This window comes from Gymnodraco acuticeps, unplaced genomic scaffold (genome assembly GCF_902827175.1).
Source record: "Gymnodraco acuticeps unplaced genomic scaffold, fGymAcu1.1, whole genome shotgun sequence".
In the NCBI taxonomy this organism is placed as follows: Eukaryota; Metazoa; Chordata; class Actinopteri; order Perciformes; family Bathydraconidae; genus Gymnodraco; species Gymnodraco acuticeps.
The window spans coordinates 891,347-914,690 of NW_022990398.1; the positions used below are offsets into that span (position 1 = coordinate 891,347).

General features: G+C 40.8%; 1 protein-coding gene across 13 annotated transcripts in view; it reads right to left on the bottom strand.

The window, feature by feature from the left end:
• The window catches only part of kirrel3b (kirre like nephrin family adhesion molecule 3b), a 170,981-nt gene extending 154,920 nt beyond the window's left edge, over positions 1-16,061 (bottom strand). For 10 of the 13 annotated variants that reach the window (XM_034224752.1, XM_034224745.1, XM_034224753.1 and 7 more), the window contains exon 1: positions 15,586-16,061. In XM_034224752.1, coding sequence (XP_034080643.1) covers positions 15,586-15,709 — 124 coding nt within the window. In that variant the 5' untranslated portion in view covers positions 15,710-16,061. The remainder of the gene's footprint in view (positions 1-15,585) is intronic. The other 3 variants (XM_034224744.1, XM_034224742.1, XM_034224746.1) reach the window with 2 other exon arrangements.
• Between the last annotated feature and the right edge of the window lie 7,283 nt (positions 16,062-23,344).

Consider the following 23,344-nt stretch of genomic DNA (forward strand, 5'->3'; position numbering starts at 1 on the left):
CAGGTTTTCCCTCAGCGCTACACTTTTAGAGCTCTGTGCGAGACAGCAGAGAAATGAGCTCGTAGGCATTGCAGTGCTGAACTCAGTGTCTCGTTAAATGACTCTTAATTCAGGGGGCTCTTTTCTCTCTCTGAATACTAAGCAATTAGCATTTGGTGCTAGAGGTGCTATAGATTGTGCTTTGGCATAGCAGTGGGACCATAGAGAATGTGAAGGGGAGGACGAGTGATGTTAATTTCAGTATGGGGGTGGCCGATCGTGGGAGGACAAAAGTAGAGATGGCAGCCCTTTTTTACATTTCCAGCTAGTGAGCAGCATCGACCGTGTACCTGGTTTTACTGTGGGCATTACCAGAAGTGATTCTCCATCTCTTGTCTCATTTGCACTTTATGCCAAAAGTTTTTCTATGTGGGTAGCCTTCAGTGTTGTTAATGATGCTACCAACGCGTCTGCTGCGCTCCTTATTGTGGCAGAGAGAGACAGATTGAAAGAAATAGACCGAGTAGGGCATCTCGGAGACGCCAGGGTCCCCTGAACAAAGAACACAAGTTTATATTTTACTCTGGTGGATGATAAGGCTGCGTGGCATGATAGTCAGCCATTCTTTCCAGAGGGCTCCAGGGTCTTTGGCATTTCTGACACACGGCGCGGCAGAGACGGAACTTCCAAGTGTGCTATAGTGTTTTGTCTGTTTTTATATTTCAGGAAGTATAGATTTAAACATACTCAAGATAAAGCTGTTGACCCATTTTGTATATCTGAGAAAAAGAAAGAAGGCTGAAGTAAAGTATGCCAGAGAAATATAGTCAGTCTTAGTTATACTGCATTTTTCTCGCTTAAAACACAGTGCCCTGCCATCATTCATCTACTTGCTTCTCTGTCACACAGGCATATGTTAGAGTCGTCCTGTCATGTCGCATTTGGTGAACTTTAAGATGCTCCTGACCTGCTTTATGTCGCTGGAGGGCAAGGAAGCTGTGGGGTGGGATGATGGGAAGCAGGCTGGTGTGCAGTGTCCCGGTGTGAGTCTCTGGGGTCAGGTATAAGAAAGTACTCATACGACATGCAGTCATGTTCATACTAACATGTGGCTATTTCTTTCTTTATTTCTTCGATGTCATGCCATGCTCCCTTAGCAGGCTCTGGTTCCGTTTCCCAACTCTCACTCCAGCCGTGTGACTTAATCAGTCTGACAGACTCTGGGTGCCTGGGGAAAGACTCTCTCTCCGCAGTGCCTTTCTCCTCAAGTTTACGCTCTCTGTGACAAACTAATTGTGGCACCTTTCGAAAATGCACTGCTCTCTGTTTGACGGCTCTCTGTGGTCTCATCACACTCACACACATGCATGCGCACAAAGATTAAGTGCACAAACACTGCCACACAGAGAGAGAGAGCGAAGACGCAAACAGGTACATGCAGGGACACACAAGAACACAAGATTATGCGAAGACATAAATAGACAAAATGTGGCTAAAAATCAGAATGTCCCCCAGGCACACATATTATGTCTCACACCCTTCTCCCCTAGACACCTTCCTCGTTCCACTAAGTGCTTACTCAAACAGTCCCCATGCATAAAGAGGAAGCCGTTCTGCTTATTGGTTTACTATTATTGAGTGACATTCTCAATTAGTTTTCATCAGAGTCTCGTGGTGTCTGACCTCTTGAGTTCTTTTCAAAGCTCATTATAAAAGCAATGGGATTCTCCGTCCGTGGTGCTGACTAACCTTGGCTCAGGTCCAACACATTCTGGCTAACAAAGTGGGCTAGAGAAAACTTCATCCGGTGGATAAGGACCTCCCCGCAGGGCTCTGATGCCTCACAATTTAATTCGGAAACACAACAGCACCCCAGTGGCATCTTCAACAACTCCACTTAATCTGAGACCTAGAAAATATTTGTATTTTTCTCGAAAGGAGGAATAGGCAATCCTCCTACCTCAATGTATTTTCTTTGGGGACCTGATACAACTTGAACAGAAAGCCATTTTTTAAAAAGACCAGATAGGAGGGATTTTATAAAAAAATTAATCTTAATTAAAGATCCAACATTTGATTGTTAAAGCATTTTTATAAAACAATAAATGAGAGTGAATTAAAGACCTTTTCTTGTATTCACAATTGCAATCTAACATCAGGGAATGAATGACATGAGGTACCATTGTCTATGTGCAAAAGATAAAGTAAAACTTCTGTGATTGGACTTTCCTAGCCATTGTGCCAAGTTATTAAACTCCCCCTAGAGTGCTTCGATTAGTTTTCTCTGTACTTTCTTGAAGAGATAAGAGTCAGACTCGGATTCCTGTCTTTTCTCAGAAGCAGCGTTTTCACTTTGCGAAGCTGAGAGCTTTCATTCTCTCAAATGAAGTTCACCAACATTTACTGTGCACCTGGCAGTTCATCTGCTGATGGGGTTGTTGCACATTTAGTGGCTCTTTTGCATTTTACAGTTTGGTTGGTTGCATTTATTTCTATTTCTTATTTTTCTTTCCCAACAAAAACAGACAAAGTTAGAGTGGTCCATCTGGAGCCCCCCTGACCTGCTTTTCTTCCCGAGGTCTCTGAGATGGACAGCAATCATACTGATAGCAGCTGACAAATGCTTCCCCTGACATACCATCTCACCCTACTACCATCTCTTGTCGTCCTCTTCCACATGCCTAAGCATTTTAACAACATCGGCTTCCAGGCCCTCACTGGCCTGCCTGAATTGATGGAGCAACGGTCCCTCAGAGCAGAACAATCTGCAGGCTTTTTTTTCTTCCGAAAGGCAAAACAAGTAGAGAAGGAGGAGAAACGCAAAGGAGGGGAAAGATTTTGAGGACACGGATAAGGGACATATTAGGGAGGCTCAAATATTCTCTCATTATTCTCCATTTTCAACAGAAGCAATGATGAGAACGAAACATTTCCTATCTCTCAAAGTGGCAATTTGTCATTTAATGCTTGTGTTATGCGGGCCTGACATCCTTTCATCCACCCTCTCCGCACTAATCTAATTTTTTTCCCCCCTTTTATTTCTTGGCAGATAATTCTCACTTTATTTTCATTAAGCTTTGTTTGTTCACAGCAATCTGTTGCTGTAATTTATTAGAGCTGTCAGCCTAAATGATATGGCATGTCGACACGGCCCGGCAAATCGAGGCTCCCCCCTTCCCCTTCTCCTTTTATGGAAAGCTGCCCTAGTTTTTTTTTAACAGGGAGGAAGAGGGAGGCATTACAATTAAGGTGGCGCCATAGACCCCCTGGTGGCCACGCTCTGGGACCATATGTCCTGTCAGAGAGATGCCGGCCCTCAACTCCAGGGAGCTCTGGGTTGAAATCTGGTTCATGTCTCAGTGGGGGGAACACCACTGCCCCTGTTTCATCATTAAATCGAGGATAACATATTCTGTTTGAGTATGAGCCTCTTTTTTCCATTGTTGCCTGTTCTGCAACACAAATGACCCATTCAATTGTCTCCTTTTCATTCCTGCTGCATGCAAACGGTCAGTATAGTTGTTGTTCAATTCAACCTGATGCATGTCATGCTTTAGCCGCCACACATATTCAAAAAGTGATAACCACTTGTGTGATGCCACAAAGGAAGGCTATAATGGCTCATGTCGAAAAAGAGGAGATTAATCGAATTAGAGACCGAGATGAATGGCATCAGTATGTCTCATTCTGCATTGCCTTTTGAGGCCTATTCATGCATGCCCTTCATTGTCTCCTCATTAAAAGATGGAGGGAATTAACATGACTTTTCCTAAAGCAAATAGTCTGCTTGGTTTGCTATTTTTCTTTTCAGGTTTGGGATGTACGACGGATGCATACTTATCAATTCTGTATGAAGTACATGTCCTTTTCCCTCACAGGAGGCCTAAGTGGAAATGCGATAACAAGGAGACCTCACAATCTTCACTTGTTTTCCTTTCTGAGCCCTGGAGACCGTTCTCTCTTATTCTGTCCTGTTCCCCTTTTGTACAAGGCGACTGCTGGTTTTTAAGATGAAAGACACTTGTTTGGCAGCCTTCAAAGAGTCACAGAACTCTGAAAGTCACTTGTATTGCAGAGTTGTTCATTCTCCATTTTAGATCCAATATGGAGGTGATGATCAAAAAATCTGAGCTAAGGGGGATGCTAAAATATATCTGCTTTGAAGTAAACAACAACAATAGCAATCCCCAGACCCACAGCAGACTCTCTTCTAAGGAGTGTCCTTCACCTTGCCGAAGAGGAGTCACATCAATATTTCTGTATTTGAAAAATGTCTTGAGTATAGATCAATCTAAAAGGTTTTAACAAATTACTTATTGCTGCTTTTGTTCCTAATTTAGAAATTAGTATGGACAGTTTTTGCAGTGTTCTAACTCCCTATATTAGGTCCACATCATATGGTGTTTTATAAATCATTAAACTCTTTGTAAACATGTCAAAGCGAAAACAGAAGAGGAATATCAAAGCCTGAAGCATTTACAGAGAGCTTGCAGAGGAGGACTGACAGAAGACCCCAAGCCATTAACACTCAATGTGGAGCGTACCACTCTGATCTGGAGGGGACTCTTTAGGCTGCAGGAGATCCAACATACATCTATGAGAGATAGTTTCTCCATCTTTCAAATGAAGCTGTGCCAGAGTTGCTGCTAGGTCTGAGCAAATTGCCTTTTTAAAAAAAAATTGAAAGCCTTGTTAATAATGCAAGCTCATAACCTCAGGGAAAGTTTAAGGTCCTTGCACTGGAGGTGATTGGTGACACCCCTGAACATCCCTCTGTGTGCTGCCACGATCATCTTCAGATGCCCTTCTGCATTTTTAATGTCCTGCTGTGCCCGTGTCACCCTGCATTGGGACAGAGGCATTGACTTTTCCCAGTCAGATCAGAGAAACATAAGCTAAGAGTCACACAAGGGTATTTTTAATTAAATAATAAAAGAAAGCTTTTGTTACTGTAACAGTCCTCCACTAACAAACAGCATGGCATCCTTTAAAAAAACATTGAGAAGTAGTTTCAATCAAAGCTGTTTAGAGTAAGATAGGCACCCAATGTGCAGTAATAAAATTAGCATACAACGGAAGCAAGGAATTATCACAATTGTGCTTGTTTGCATATAAGCACAAATATTCTACTCTGACAACAAATACACTGGTATTAAGGATTAGGGCTGCATGAAGCAGATATGTTTTAATTTGTGACTAGAATGCTCTTCCTTTTGAGATGTCTTTCATTCTTTGTTGTTCTTTCTTCTCCCCTCACTTTCTTCCCCAAGTGCTAGATATATGTGTTTACCTTGGAAGGCATTGCGTTGTCATTGCCATCATCCGTCTACTATAAGATAACGTTGACTTTCTGCAAGGATATAATCCTCTATACTCACACAAATAAAAAACAAGACCTTTACTTACTTTGCTTCCCCCCAACAGTCCTTCAGATTAACTTTCTATTTCCGTCTCTATTTTCTGTGCATCGGTACTGACCATCGCACACCACATTCCCCTTAGGACAATACTGTTATATATGAAGACATTGCATGGTCACACATAGATTTCATATCACAAATCGAGCCACTGCAGTATCAGTGCTTTCAACAAAATCGCAGCAATAACACTGCTACCATTTTCCCCAAAATGCCTCGTGGGTATCAGTGATGAAATTAATCATAGATCGCACTGAGCCTCTCTAAACGTGATACACCTGCGATGATGACACTGCAAGGTAACCAGGGAGCCAGCAATTGACAGTCCGTTTGATCTGAACTATCCGCTGATCCTACTTCCTGCTCTTTAAAGAAGATGAGTTAACCGTGGTGGACCTGCCTATCCACCATCTTGCCTGATGTTATTTCTTTAGCAGGGTGCTGTCCACTCATCCGTCATTACACTGGCCTTTCTCTAGTTACATTATCGCTTTAGATAAGGCTTCAATAAACTGCACATGGCTTTTAGGGCTCTCTCTCATGCCACTCTAATCCAATCTCTGATGTGGAGTCTGTTTATCATCTTGCACCGCAGGCTTTCCCCCTGTCCCTGCAGTGCTCTTGCTTGCACAGGAAGTAATGGATGGCCTTGCCCTTGGTTCACCCCAAGGCCTTCTAGTTCCTCAACTGTTTGTCTTCAGTTTGACTGAAATGGGTCTGCAATGTGGTATTGTGATTTGATTACATCAGGTTTAAAAGGGTTGATATGGAAGGAGGCACAGGGGTTGCCCTGCCCAGTTTTGCGAGCCAGTTCTTTGCCATTTAGCGTTGGGCAGTGGCCAATGGAAAGTGGAAAACTGAAATGACTTCAGTGCTCCTTTGTGATTTGCACTAATGTCCCCCAGGGATTGAGGAATAACCACTGTGAATTCCCCCAGGACGCCAGCCAGATTGAAACCCCTGCCAACAGATTTGAAAGGATAGCAAATCATTTAAACTCCCAAATGTGCATTAGCATTTTATCAGTGCCTGGGCCAACCTCCACAATATTAAATTGCACTTGATAAAATAAAATACAAATCTGAAAGTGCCGCAAGAGCTCTTTAACCTACGAATCAGCACAGTGAATATTGGAGTGGCCTTTATAATTATACTTTAATTCCTTTTGTTTACTATGTCAAGTTTCTCACATTCATTTCAGGAATCGAGCTGATAAAGAAAGGACTAAGAGGTGGCAGAGAGTAGTGAAAGATTTCTAGGGATTGCCTTTAGCCGATATTGCTTACGACAACCACATTATTATTGCGTGTAAAATTAGACAACGTATTAAATTGGGTCCAACGCGTGTTGGGTCCAAAGCTGTTCATAATATACATCAACGACATTTGCAGAGTATCAAATATATTGACATTTATTTTATTTGCAGATAATACTAATTGTTTTGTTCCGGTGACAATTTGAAAGAGCTAATGGAAGTGATAACAGCAGAAATTATTAAAGTAAAACATTGGTTTGACACAAACTAATTATCATTAAATATAAGCAAAACAAAGATTATGTTATTTGGAAAACATAAAACAAATCCACAGATACAATTATACTAGATAACATACACATAGAAAGAGTATATGAAATGAGGTTCCTTGGTGTGGTTTTAGAGCACAACATCAGCTGGAAACCTCATATCACTCATGTAAAAGCAAAACTGGCTAAGACTATCGCAATATTGGGAAAAGCCAGATACATTCTGGACTACAACTCATTGTATACTCTATATAACACACTAATATTGCCATATCTGATTGACTGTGTGGAGATTTGGGGAAACACGTACAAAACCAACCTACAGCCGTTATGCACATTACAAAAAAGGGCTATAAGAGTTATCAATAATGTTGGATATCTTGAACACACTAATGTATTATTTTTGAAGTCACATATTGAAGTTCATTGATCTGGTTAAATTTAAAACGGCACAAATCATGTACAGAGCCAGACATAATCTACTTCCTAGGAAATTAAAAACACTGTTCATAGACAGAGAGGGTGGGTATACTTTGAGAGGAAATCTACATTTTAAACAACTCAAGGTCAGAACAACTCTGAGAAGTATGAGTTTAACAATCTGTGGGGTGATTTTATGGAATGGTTTGGAGCAGGACTTCAAACAAAGCACAAGCATAATTCAGTTTAAAAGGATGTACAGAAACACTTTTTGGGAAAACTATGAGAATGAAGAGAGGTGATTGAAGATGAGAAATTATTGTATATGTTTGTATAAATGTAAGTAGGAATAACTTGCATAATGATTTAAAGGACAATCATTGATCAAGTAAGGGGTGGGAATTAATAAGCATTTGCTTCCTCCTACTCCCTTTCGGACACATATGATTTATTATTATTATTAATATGAAGACTTTTTTTGTATCATGAATGTGGATAAACACTGTATTTTAACAATACGGTATTCAGTTTTTTCACATTTGTTATTTTTAATTTTTTTAATCTGTTCGAAATAAAGATTGAAATGAAATGAAATTGGGCAGAGTGATTCCCAGCAGTGCCATATTGAAGAAACATCAGACCTACAATCAATACACATGTTTTCTCATATAAGGATATCTCAATGTTTGAGGATCAATGGAAACCTTAATTTATAGCATGTTACAGAACCTACCAATACTTTCCCGCTCTCAATGTTCACACACCCCAGGGTTTCTCGACTGTTATTGTGCTCTGGCAGATTGGTAATGCAAGTAAGAGTATTGAATGTGTCCGTGTGTGTGTGAGTGGGCCTCTCAATGCATGTCGTTCTGTGTGAAGGCTGTGCCAGATGAAGCCCTCGTAAACAACTATAATGACACAGAGCCACAGGCCTCACGCTGAATATGTCTGGAGACCAATAGAGGGATTTTCTATCAACATGCAAACCAATCACCCCGTGTCACAGACCTTCCAAGACTGGTGTCAAATGCTCCTGCATTTTCTCAACAAATACACAAATGGGAACAGAGTTGGCACAGTGCCAACATAAGTGGGGCTTTTGTTGGGGAGGGGTGGTATGCAGGGCAGTTTCTGGCTCCTATGCTAACATTGCGAGCCTCACTAGTGAATGGCCCTTTCTTCCCAATTGCTTTAATTGTCTTAGTGGGACAGGCAGGTGGCTCAAAGTCTCATTTGGCATCTGGGAAAAAAGAAAACATGCACATCTATAGATGGGAGTGTTGGGGGAGGGTGGCAGCATTAGACACTTTCATTCTCAAAGGTACACATTTCCCCTTCAAAAGTTTTGGCTTGGATCAAGAACAACTTTGTGCTGCTATTGTCTCTGATGTGCTTTACTGAATAAAACATTGTTTGGTATCAGTGCCAGATCAAATAGCCTTTCAAAAAGCCATGGCCCTCACCATTGGTGTCTGGTACCATAGAGAGAACTGTTTTCCTCTCCATATTTTAAAAGTACAAGCTATTCAGCCCTTCCATATTGCATTGCTAATAACAATTAGGTGAATGGAAAAAGAAGCACTGATCCCTTTATATCTGTTCCACACCATGGTGTTTTACAATTGTCCAGTAATACAAAAACAGCTTTGCCACAAACAGCAACAAATATTAGTATGATACATGCTATATTTTGTCATTGTTGTCTCCAAAACATGCACAGCAGTTGTAATGGCGGAAAGAGACTCATCCACAGGTGAGCAGATTCTCCCTCCCCAGATTCTGCTTGTACAAGTTAAAAGGCTGATTTGCATTTATATTGCCATTCAAGGCTTGCAGCTGTAATTGTCGTGGCACAGAAGCAAATGCATGCAGCGACACCAGATATACTCACACGCAAACACACGCAGAGAAAATACATGTGAAATGTGCGGTATGGAAACCTTCCCCATGAGTCAATTGTCATGAATCTTTGGCATGAGAACGTTGGGACATTGAGAAGCGAAGGAAGAGATGGAGAGAAGAAAGAAAGGTGAGTTCACCTGGGTGTAATATTGAGCTGTCCAAGAAACTTCCCGCCAGGAACACACCAGGAAGTCGTTATCAGATCAGCAACCCAATTCCTCATGTGCCTCCTCTGCTGAAGCACCACATGCATCTTCGGGGTTCTACCCTAACAGCCTTTCACAATCACGTCGATGCATTGGCTGGCTGGTTTACTCACAAATGTTTCAAGCATTAGCGAGACAAATACCATGACACAGTTGGCAGAACTGTGCATTGGCAATGTTTGCATGTGATTTACTGCTTGGATAGAACCATCCTGAAGAAAGGAAGTTTCAGGCAAGGACGTTCAATCTACACATGAACGTTTTTCACATAGAAATGAGTCCGCCAGGAATTGCACGCTGAATTCTGGAGGTCACAAAAGCTCTTTGCGTAGGTTACATGTACATTACTGGACATGCATCAGCCTCTTAGGTGGATGTAACAACATATGTAAGTGGCTGTATTTCAAACTGAGGTAGGGTGTAAATGTCTACTACTCAGCTAAAGTGACAATACGTATTATTCACAGGTAATAAAGCCTTTAAAAGCAGCACCGACCCTGATGTCAAGTTTGAGTATGAAGCATATTTCCAATATATTCTGTGTGACTAACAAGCTGTTAAATTAAATAGTGCAATTATCATCGCAACGGTGTTTTGCATCCAATTACTCTTCATGTTTACAATGCAATATGTAATTTCCTGCACATACAAACTACAGCAGGGATCAAAAAGAGATCAAATTGCATCTCAGTGTTATATAATAACACATAAGTAAAAATGCCATAATCACTTTTGTAAATGGCAATGTAAGAGCCTACATACAGTTACAACCTTATAGATATACAGTTTGTATTTTAAATATTATAACGCTAATTCTTTCTTAGATTGTTGCCGAAGAAAAACATAGTTTTCCTTAATTGACTGGATCTTAATACATACTATATGACAGGTGCAAAACTTCCGCATTTCTTTTCACCTTTTGTTCACACATTTGACATTTTCACTCATATCACCTAAAGTATGTTTCCCTGACAGATGTTGACTCTCAGTGGTGTCAGCCCTGCACGGCAAACAAGCTGTCTGTATCTCTAAAAACACATCTAACAGAACTGTTTTTATAGATTACTTGTGTTTCAGGAGAGCCTTCTTTACAAATCAATCCTTCTTTACAGTATAACTTCTGGAACTGGTCAAATTGTATTGTAAAAAATATTTTTAATTCACACATCCCTGTGGTGTGAACATGTACTGAGGAAAAAGGAATGGGGGTGATGCGAGACACAATGAACAATTTAATTTAAATGTTCTTCGCGTGAACAAAAGTCCTATTAATGTTTCAGATTTGCAAAGCGGGATTTTGACAAGAAAGGTACATGTATTGTTACTCTGTTTGAACCCACCTTGCAGAACACCCGTGTTACACAAGCAATCACATATCCCAGTAGTGAGTTAAAATGTCTATCTATCAAAACCTCGGCTGGGTAGAGACAGGATTAGCAGAGAAAAGAAACAGCCAAGCTCTAAAAACACCAACATCTTTCTTTTAGCCCTGCTGTGCCGATGCTTTATCCTCTCCAAGGAACAACAACACTGCAACATACAGTACTCACAGCACCCCCACAACTGAACACACACAGCCACGTGAAGCCGACTCTAGTTGCTTCACTTGTTGTTTCAAGTGCATTAAACTGCAATTTAGAAGCCATTAATCCATTCTATAATCTGTCACCACATACAATCCTGACTCTGGTTGTAGAGGGCTTCCGCACAATTCCCTACATTTACAGGGATTCTTACTTTTTAAAAATCATTGAGCTCCATCCATCTCTTTTACCTGTCGCCAAAGGATAATGTCTCAGAAGGATACAAATATGACAATAAAGAATGAAGAAGTGCAGCTGCTAACCCTGTCTTCACAGGTGACCCAGTGATCACAACAGCATCTGGTTGAATTACTTAACACTGCCGCCCAACAGACATGTAATCTGGGATAATGCCCTTTTGCTGAGTGCTCCAATCTGGATAAATTCATCCCTGAGGAATGAGATCCAGCAGAAGAGTCTCAGAGAGCAAGCAGATGAGGGGCTTTGGGGTTGATTGGTTGGTACTAAAGAAAACTCTTGGGGTTGGGGGAGAGAGTCTTCTCGATGGATAATGAAGCCCAACAGTAAACAGCTTGATTTTGTTGACTAGCTGACTGACGGCATGAGAGGAAGCAGATCAGATCATTGCCTGGTTTTCCAAGAACCCTCCAAACTAATCATATTCCCTTCCCTGGCTGACCTGAATCCTGACAGACTTGAAATAAGGCTTACATCCAAACTGCACTCAGCGGATGTACTTTTTTATATTCTGTGTTTTTACTTCAGAACACTTGGAATGTGCCTAAATGAACACATGCCCATCTCTATCTCTGTGTTTATACATGTACAGTATTGAGATATTGATTTAGCTAGTGTGTGTCCAACCAAAGAAAAATCTTAGCCAAAACGGATTTTTCTTGGAAATACCGTCTCACGTTAATGCCAACCATTTGGATTAAGAGCACAAGTTCCAGCTGTCCAGCCTCTTAGATTATTTTTCATATGTTTATTTATTACCATAAATATCCAACTGGGCCCTGGGCTCAGAGGGATTACCAGGGGTGTAATCTAGCACAGAAATGAGCAGGGGTCACAGCGGCTGAGGTGACTTAAGCTGGCTAGCCTTGATGGGACATGCAGCACAAACAAGAAAACAAACTGCATCCTCTGGGCCCATCATGGACTGATGGCGTCATCTGTCACTCACTGTGTTTGCATGGCATAATCCAGACAGGGTTAGCATTACTCAAGCCAACTGTCATGTACGGAGGCAAGTCAAACGAACAGGACAAGGACATGTTTGTATTTCTTTCCAGGAATAATAATTATATTGTAGCAGAGTTCAGACACATTTAGTTTATATGTTCTGGTTGTTAAAATAGGACTGCATGCAGAAAAGCTTATGACGATATGCAGGAAAATGTATCTTAGTTATAGCATTGTAATGCAATGAATAAACCCATTAATTACGTAGGAGTCCCTATGATAATTATTCTAGCAGTGTGTCTCGCTTACAAATAACCATTCATAATAATGAGCTGAAAATGTGTATTTATGTTTGAATCATTCTCTTTTTCCTTTCCCTTTGGAGAAGAGAAAAAATGATTTCTCCGTCTATAAAAAACTCAGACATGACATTGGAGAGACATTGAATTATACTTTGGTTGAGAAATATGTATCAAAGCCTTCCGCCCATGAAAAGCGGATTTAGAGTCGTCAGTCAGCAGTTAATAGACAGCAGTAAATGAAATATGGGGCTGGGGTGCTAAGACATGCTTTCCAAGACTAAGAAACAGCTTAGTCTGGCTGGGTGATGAATTTGGGGGTTTCTTACATGATATACGAGAGGGTGGGAGATAATGACGACGATGCGGGGGGAGAAGGGGCAGATGTTTTTAAAAGATTGGGATTATATTCCTGTGAAGCAGCACTGCCCCTAGTGGGCAAACCTTGAGTCAAGGATGGCCCATCAATTTTTAATTTCCCTGAGAAAGTTGCCCAATAACCCAGTGGCCGAGACAGTTTGAATATACATTTCACCAGGAGTCGTTCAGAGAAAGAAAAACAGAGAAAGGAGAGACACAGAGGAACAGAGAGGACCATACACTTTACAATGACAATATGTGATTTTTATCTAGCAGATTCTGGCACATTCAGTACAAGACTATTCTCAAACTGCCCCTCCCCCATCGGGGCATCATGCTCTCACACATCTCACCCTTTCCCCAACAGGGGCTACGGTTTTCAATCACACTGCAAAACCTGAAAAACAGAAGGAGAGAGGGACTGCTGTTGCGAGGTGGGAGTAAAATCAGGAGCCAAGTGAAGAATGTGAGAGTGGAAGGACACCGCATTGATTGGATGGGAGGAGGAATGGGGAGATGGACGAGGTCCTGGACAAGTTTGGCCTAAGGTGAATGTGTTCCTGCAGACTGCCTCCGGATCCCTCTGACGGGTGCTGTGTCATCTGTCACTGGTAGGAGAGGTAACAGCGAAAGAAAACGGTGCCCTAGATGCGTTAACAACACAGTCGGTACCATCTCGCAGCAGCTTTCCCCCTCCTGAGTCTGCCTCTCTGTTTTGCTCCGGACCATTTATTTCTCAAAGTTGAGAGGGAAAAAGTGCTCAGAGCCTCTGCACACGGACCGACTCTTCTCTCCTGCTCATTCTCTCATTGTCACGCTCTCTTTCTTCCCCGCTCTCACAGGATAGTATATGACTGCTATGGCCACAAGTCCCCTCTGTCTCCCTGTTCATAAACATAATATTGTTTTCCGCAGCTTTCTGCTGACACCGGCTCAGCACATAAACAGAGCCGTAATTTCTACAACAATGGTAAACTACAGGGAAGCACTTTCTTCTCCCTCGAGGCATGAAGAGAGGATGTTGGTTGTTATCCCCTGTTTGCCTGGCAGGGAAATACGTATTTTATATTATGGTAATAACAAACTGTGCGGTAATGCAGAGCAATCCCATCTCATTCCAGTCTTAGCAATCATCTCATTCCGGCTGGTACTATTTCCGATATGCTCGTTGTATTGGGGTTAAGCCGGTGATAGTCAAATAAAATCCCAAAATAAATGTCCAAACCAAAGTATGCTTCACGGCAATAAATACAAAACACCTAATTGAAAATGTATTTCTGTATTGAAAAGGTTAATATGGCCCAGAAAGATTTGACAAATCAGCCACACAGGGAAAGGTCAGATAATCTACTATGTACTATAACTGCCCCGCAATGAAGGCCTAGAGAAAAAGCTTCTATTGCCTTGACTCGGTTCAATCTGTAGGTACTACACAGCTTGTGCCACCGTCCCAGGTCACGCACAGTCATAAAGAAACAACACTACAGCTGACACCCCGTCTGCAAGGGATCTACACCCGTTAAAGCACAGGAGACGCAGAGAGTGAATTAGAAGCTTCATTACACGAGTCGGTTTAAGATGTGTCTGTCATTACATATATTTTCTAAGCCAACAGTAAAGTGAAATCAAAGCAAATTGTTGTAGAGTTTATGTTCTTCCTTTTTGTGTCTGTATCTATACATATATATCTATACATAAATCCACATGCTGAAATCAGGGCCATAGAAAATGTTCTTGTTTACTAAGTTTCTGTTTGTTGTTGTGTTACTGGCTTTGAGCTCTCAAAAAACGGAGATCTCACATTGGATATTTGTCCTATTCCGTGCGAAAGGTTACAAATCCCTCTGGGAAACAACTGCACATAATAGACATACACACATGCTTAGAATTCAGAGAATGTAGTCCAACGGGACGGGGTCATCCTTTGAAAAGAGGGGGCTGCTGTGTCATTGACCCTGACCCTGCGGAGCGTAAGCCAGGGCGCTCGCTGCGGTCCAGCATGACGCTCGGAGCTGACAAACAACTACTGTCTGATTCTGCCCTGCGTGCGGCCGTATATCACACCACAGAGGTAGAGTTCTCCTATACTTATATCAACCTCTATGGTTTTCCAAAGACAACCACCTGGTGGCAAGCTGGGGAAACAACTAATCCATCCTTATTCTGTCCACAAACAGGACTGTCCAGGAATAAAAAGCAGATACTGTCCACAGGGCTGAAGTTGCCAAGCTATAGATATTTGTGAGACTGCCTCTTAAAGTGCTTTACAATTCACTTTCTGTCTCTTTTGACCAGACCCCTGCAGTCGGACCCAACAGGGACGGGCTGTCAGTTAAAAAACAATGTGACTGAGGAACGAACGCTTGACTGAACTGGACTAGGGGTTAGAGGGCTTTGTTTGTGTGTGTCTATGTGTGTGACAGGAATATAAAGCCTGAAAATGAAGTACTTAACTTGGCTCGTCCGAAGGCTACGACAAAGTACCGCTGGAGGAAAGCGCAGGGCACAACTATTCGCAGCTCTTTAAACCCGGGACAACCACTTATCCTCTAATTTTCTCCTTTCTCTTTAATCATCAGAAATAACGAGAGTGCTATAAATAAAAGCAGTTAATACACACAGATGGTTTGGCAAGCTCAGACATCACGGCAAGATGTATTCAGAGACACCGTTCCCAGCCAGCAAGTCACTCAGCAATCACAAGCACGCGAGATGTGATGAATACGCAACTTAATGTGGAAAAACTTACCGTGTCCGGAGATCCACAGGAGCTGCAGGAGGACCCAAGGGATCATGACTGTGGAGTGGAGAGGGCAAAACCTACGGAAAATAGTGGGCGAGTGTGAAATTGAAGTTGGCAGGTACCAACTCATGCACAGGATGAGACAGTGCTCCTCTGTGCTACTGGAGTAGGGGGGGGGACGGATGCTACAGTCCCTCAGTGGAGTCTCCTTTTACCAGAGCTGGTAGTGTGTCTTCAGTCCTTCTCTTCCTCTGCTGTGTCTTCCTCTCTGTGTCACTCTTCAGAGTTGCCGGGGGTCGGCTCTGCCTCACACGCTCTCTTGTTGATGTGCGCTTTCAGACTTTCTGTGTCTTCACTGCTCAGCACACACACACACGTTCACTTCCTCTCTCGCTCGCCGGGTTTCTCTTTGCCCATCCATTCTCCGTCTCTTCAGCCCTCACTTGCTCCCCCCCTCCTCCTCCTTCTCTTTCTCTCTATCTCTCTCTATCTCTCTCTTGCTCAACCACTCACAAAGCAGACAGGGGATCGAGCTCCACAACTAGACTCCTCCCTCCCCCCCCCTCCATCCTTTTCCCTCTCTCTCTCTGTGTGGCTGTCTGTGAGGCTGGGAGACTGTGGTCCTCACTCTGGGAACGAGAGCTGCCATGGGAGAGGGTGCAGTTCCAATTAGAATAAGAATAGGAGCGACTTGGCCTCTATAGCTACAAATAACACAGACATCCACCAAAACAAAAAGTGCAGTTTCACCCCTCCTCCCCTTTAAAACCCTTTCCTTGTTTTGGGTTCTATGGATGGAGTTGAGTCTTTGGAATCTGTGAGCCCCCTTCCCTGAGAATGGATAAAGACAACATTAGCATTCAAGACCAAAGACGTAGTATTCATTAGTATCCAATGTTTTACCAGGGGGGAGTTAGATTCATAGGCACTCACTCAAAGAGCCATGATGCAAGACGTCATAAAATGCACAAGCGCACTACAGGCTTACGGACACGTTTTCCAGTTATGCCTGGTAAATATTTAAAAAGGGGCATTGCCATTTTCCAGGTCAGTCCACGTGTAAGAGTGCCCTATATGTCCTGGATTTAAAACACACCATGTTCTTCTGTATATGAAGGAAACTAAAGGAACCAGCAGGTTTCAAGAGAAGAAAGGTACCATTTAATTGACTACTCAATGCACATTCAACTTATATCAGAATTTGAACAATTATTGATTATTAATCCTAAAATAATTATAAATAAATATGTTTACCTTTTTTCATTTTTTCTCTTGAGCAGTTTTAATAACACTTAACACAACAAATATTTTGGGGAGTGTCCTGAATGGGAATGTTGGTCTATTAGTGGGTTTAGCACTTATGTCAAGACTAACATTTCTTAACAATGGACTAATGGAGAGCCACCATTAAATTGATTGTAACTTAAAATTGATAATAATTACATTTGGTTGTCATGTGTTCCCCAGAGTGAGTAGTTTCTAATGACAATAACTAAGGCTTTTCCATCAGGCACAGCTGTACTTTTTGCTTAGTGCTAATTATAAAATGTTAAACTAACTATACTTGTGTGTCAATAGTAAACATTAATCCTGCTAAACATCAGCATGGTTGTTTTGCTTGTGTGAGCATGTTGGGAGAGCAGAGATTAGCATTTGTCCCAAAGCACTTTTCATAGTGCCTACAGCATTGCTATTGGCCAAAACCATTTATTGTATTATTATTCATTGGGTTGTATTTGACATGTCTTTGTTGTATAGTTTGCCTGAATGTATTTTTGTTTCAAATAATCTAGAACAGATAAAGCATCTTAAATCGCTGTCATAAAATATTGTAAAGAGCAAGCACACCTCCTCTTGAAAATAGTCCCGTTTTCATTTTACCTTGATGACTTAATTAACATATCTGGAATCTGGAAAATCCCTGTGTTATGAATAATGATTGACATTCAAAGCTGGACTAGAGGGAGATACCCCTTCTTAATATAAGATGAACAGTAATGCACAGAACATCAGATCAGAGCTCTGATAATGACACAATAAGCACTGCATGGGGGCTTGGGCTACGTCATATCAATGTAATCCTTCCCTTTGACTTCCTAATCTAATCAAAGGGCCAGAGGATGACAGGTGGTCTTTTCATCAGTGCAACTAACGGATACACACAAAAACAACCCCACTGCGGCCAACCAGAGGCCAACAGATTTGCATGCTGCCTAAGAACATGATGAGTAGGGGCAAAGAATAACAATGGAGCTTATATGCTTGAAGGTTGAGCAATGAGGGTAGATGAGGTACAGAAAAACAAATTTGTATTGGCACAATCCTCTAAAAGAAACCCTTAGCCTGGATTCATTTGGTATTCTATGTGAAATATTTGGACACAGACTGATAATCCTAATTGAATATATCTGTGTTTTTGCTTGCTGTCGATATGAAATTAGATCAACACCCTACAATAAAATCTGATTGGGAATCATTTTAAGGTGTAATATGAAAAAATAGTTTACTTAAACGGTCTACTCATGAAAAGATAGACCTAGTGCTGCAAAATAAATCGTAATGTTATAGTAATGGCAATCACAATATGGACTAGTGTAATCTATTCACATTGCAAACAGAACAAGACTTGTTATAGGCTAAATACGTGTTAAAATACTGTTTTAAAGAAGTATAGTGACCAACCAAAGTTAAGTTAACCAGTCATAGTTCACACACTACGCAAGTAAGTACACAGTTTACACAGTGTAAAACAAGGAAGTATCGGAATTGAGATTAGGGCTGGGCGATTTGGCCTACAAATAAAATCGCGATTTTTTCTAACTAATGGACAATTTTCGATTTAAACCTCGATTTTTTTCTGTTTTTTTCTAAACAAACCAGACCAAGGCTCTTTTAAGTGAACGACGGGAGCCGGCTCTCGCCCGCGAACGAGCCGTTTTTTTTGCGGAGGGATCTAGATCAGCATGAAGGCACATTATGCAATGTGCACATCATCCCGCTTATTACACATGGCCACATTCTCAACAAAGTAACGACATGACTCCCAATATTAATTGAAATGCTTTTATGGATTTAGAAAATGATTTTATTGATTTAAAAAATAGTTTTATGTATTGATTTAAATTGACAAGCATCCGCTAAGAAAAGTAGTCCGTTGTTACTGTTTGAACTACGTAGCAACGGCAGGAACTGCTTCGATAGTGTTTTTGAGGAGCTTTTTGATTACAGATTTGAAAACATCGTTACTTGCTTTAATAGTAGCACACTTCATGATGTCAGACCTTGGGAAGTATCTAGATATCCCTGCCCTAATGCCAAAGTATCTGCCAACTGAATATGTGTCGCCGTTTGATGTCTATGTCTGGACCGCTGCGTAAAAAGGAGGGTTTCTGCCCCATTACTTCTCTTCTTACTTCTAAAACAAGGAGGACGGAGATCTCTTTTCCTCCCCCTCTACAGACCGCCCAGCAGCTGATCTCAGAGCACGCTCCCCTCTCCTGCAGGGGGGCGTGGTCAGCTGCAGCTCACGGAATCAGCCCCCTGCAAAAACAGCGCTGGAAAAAGCAAATAGAGCGAAATGAGGCATGGCTAAAATGCAAGATATTTTTGGTATTTTGAAAAGAAAAAAAAATGTATATACTTTATATAGGTCGATACAGTAGCCCCTTTTTTTTTTAAATAGTTTGTATAGGTGTTGCTATCTGTTTGTGTAGCGTGGTTCTACAAGCAAGTCAATGCATTCATTGGGTGGTATCAGAGATTTACACGGGTCTGTAAATGCAATGAAAACAATTGGCCACAGCAAATCATTTATATTAAACTTTATTTACTTTATTTACTCTTGAATACTTCAGTACAAAGGATGTATTGAATAATTTAAGTGATATATGTGTACACAGAGCCAGGGCCGTATCCAGGATTTCCTAAATACCGAGGTCCAAACATGCTAGGGGGTTCGGCGGATACCCCCCAAGATTTTTGGGATTTTCATGATCTACTTAGGTGCTTTTGAAGTCCTGTGGGGGGTCACACATTGGATAATATATTGATTTCAAACCATGTCAGTGGGCTGACAATGTCAGCATCAATTATTTTTAAAGTGTAATACATAATAAGAATCAGTTGATTGTTACTATTAATGATCGGGACATGCAGAAGAGGCTAAAATGATCACAACACATTGTCAACATTAATTTTCCATGTCTCTCTGCTTTCCATAACCTGCCCCCTCTCTTCCACCTTCTTGAGTCTCTCTGTCTTCTTCCTGTTCATTACTCTCTCTGTCCTCTACTCTTTCTTTTTGTTCAATCTCTCCCTCGTTGTTCACTTTTTGCTCCTCCTCACTTGTCACTCCTGCCAGTGAATTAAAAGCAATGCAGCCATTTAGTTCATTTCACTTGTTTGTTTGCATTCTTTTTTTTATTTAAATCTGTTTTGTTTGATTCTCAAAAGAAAACAAAGATGTAAGGAAATTGTGTTTTATACAATTGTATGTTATTATGACATCATAACTGTAATATCTATTACAGTTATGTATGTTTTAAAATTATGCCTATTGTAAATGAAGACTATTGTTATAGATACATAGATAGATAAATAGATGGGCTTATTACGCCTACATTATTTTGTGTGACTCCAGTTCCTCCCTGACTTCCATCACTTTCTCTCTCTCTCTTTCTCTCTGCCTGTCCTGTCTCTTCCTTACCAAAGCTGAGCATCGACTGACGTAGTCTTTTCATTATATCTGAGTCAGTGTAAAAAGAAAACAATACAATGTTATATCTTCAATGTTTTACTGAAATTGAAATGAAAGAAAAGCATTACAACGTTTGTTAAAAGGTAATCCTTCTGACATTGGATGAACGTAATTAACTTTAGCTCTCTACTGTAGCTAGTTTATTCACGCAATTTAAACCAAAGTATAGCCTATAGCTGCAATAGAAGTTAGTGTGCATGTTGTCGGACGTCCACTGACTAACGTAGAGCGTTCACACAGGATCTGCTGGTCATATGATGTCCTGATGAGCAGAAACACAAGCAGCCCGCTGGACTCAGATCTTAAGATACTTCATCACTCCTCCGCTGCTCCGGTACAGGGCTGCTGAGGTTTGTTGATACAGTTGATACATGTCGTCTTCTTCTGTTTGCTTTAACAGAGGCTACGTAGTTATGCAGCGCCCCCATGGTCAGTAAATGGAAGTACTACAAAGAATCCCGTTTAGTGCAATTTTATTTCACAAGTTTTGTTATACACAGCTCGGGAAAATATTACCGAAGTCCGGACCTCGGTGACCTCAATGGTAGATACGGCCATGCACAGAGCTGCAGATCGGGTAGTCACAGGCAATGTGGCAGAGTTTTGTGCGCATTCTGGAAAGTGAGAGAGTAAGCTACTACGGAGTCCCTTAAAGCAAAACAAATCTGCGGAGTCTAGAAATGTTTTTAAATCGCGATTTTTCGGTTCAGCCATTTCACAAACCGTAGGAAAGTAAAAATGCAAATTAATCGTTAAAACCGAAAAAATTGCCCAGCCCTAATTGAGATACATATGTTTACAGTCGGAAGAGTAATTCCTCAGCCAGCCTGAGAAAATAAAAACACGAAAACCAGAGAGAAAAAGAATAAAGAAAGTTAAACAGGCAGATGTTGACATTAGTAGATGTGAAGTCTAGAAAAGGGTTCATACAGTACACGGTTAATAAATCTACAGTGCACCCATAGTGGGTATAATCTTTAATGACTCGGGAGACAGTGAACTCTTTTTCTCAGAGTTTAAGAGCCTCTTTAAACCAGCTATGACCATAATCCACAGTCAAGAAGACATGCTCAGAAGAAATTGAAAGCGAGTTCAAACGAGATGGAGATATAACATTAATCGGTCAGTGCTGCCAGGACATCTCCCATAACGTCAATGGCAGGTCATCTCTAAGAGTGTTATAGAAGTATGTTTGAGTTCATAACTAAACTGATAGTATATTTAATACAGTTTCTGTGTTAAATATATCATGATTGTGTGTGATTCATACGCAAAGCTGCTATGTTATGGAAGCTCTCCATTTATATAAGTATCAGTATTTTAGTAATGTGCTATTGTTTTTTTTAAGCTTCAATCAAATGGAATTCAATCTGCACTGTAGAACCAGTACATTCAATGTGTATCTGGTTGGGTATTCAACTGGGATCATTAATGTTGATCACATTTGGTTGGATACAAAATACTATATACAGTATCTTACATACTCTTTAATTGCAAGACTCAATCCACAGCTGACGTTTATTAGCAAACTGCCTTAGCGCAACCTAAATGGACTTGTGTTTTGCACACCAACACATTCAACATTTTAAATCAAGTTTTAAAGAGACAAATGATCCAATGTGAACATTTGTGTCCATTTGCCTCTAGGGCATATTCATATGGCATATGCTTAATTTATAGGATATATGTTAAACTGTTTTGAAAACATAGAGTTTAACTTCTTATCTTCAACAATAAGTAAACCAACTGTAGTATGTCCAAACTATATTTTATTACAAAGTATTTTATGTCATACAAATATGGATGTCCAATGCCAAGGGCAATGCCAAACTTCTGAAAATGTGACTATTTATTACTACTTTATTTTCTGCAATAATGCACAATGACGTCCCATTGTCAAAACAGTTTATATGACTCAAACCGGACCGTATTTTCCCGCAAATATAATGCTGTGATTGAGACAATAAACTCATTAGGAACAAGTTTACTGAGGTAATAAATGAAGTGAGATTTTGTGTCTGCTGGCGATTTGATAGAAATTGCAAGTTTAAGACATAGCGCTGTGGAGGTACAGGTCGGGCCATCCAATAACAAACATGCATTTGTACTCCCCACAAGACTAAAAACAGTCTTGGATGTTTTATGTGTGGACTTCCCCTTCAAGGTTTCCTGATTCCTTTCTTAACCTGTTATCTTACAACAACAACAAAATCAAGGTAACATCTTAAAAACAAAACATTGAATGAGAAATAAGAAGATGATCAGATGAGACTCATTCAGATACCTTTTGTTAAACGTTGTTTTACACTTGGTATTGTATTTCACAATTAGTGTTTTTTTAAAACTACACTTTCTGTATACCAGGATGTTGTAGAATGGGAATAAGGGATTGACTATATATGTACATAATATGTCCGACTTTCAAAACACAAGATTTCGCAAGGCAGCCAGCGGTTTCTCTTTAAGTGAGAAAAGACATTTTATTTATTCGGTATTTTCTTAAACCTCCATGTCAGAGTTCAAGGGCCACATATTGCAATGCACAGCAAAACAGCAGCTTCTTAACTAATTTAATTATGTAGGTGGGTTTAGAGTGACCTTTGAAACTTGAAGGATTAAGAATGACCAAGAACAGATTGAGAATCAATCCAAAACTTACAGTGAAAAATTGCAATTTAGAGGAAATGAGTAATGCTTCATGGCAGGGCCAGCTGCTGACATAAACACTATGGGGTTGGCCATAAGACTATTGAACACCTGAACTTTTGAAACAACATCCATAACATTAATCTGGCTGCAATTTAGAAATTATTTATCTAATATATCATATTCCAATCACTTGTATATAGACTGCAGTGGCGAGCCGTGACTTGTATACCTAGGCCCTCTGACCCCCCCCTTCCCTCGAAAGAAAAGAAGCGATATTACGTCACAGCATATACTTCAACGGAATATCAAAACAGAGGCCCGGGGTGCAAAACGCATCAATGACAGCGACCCTCTACCACA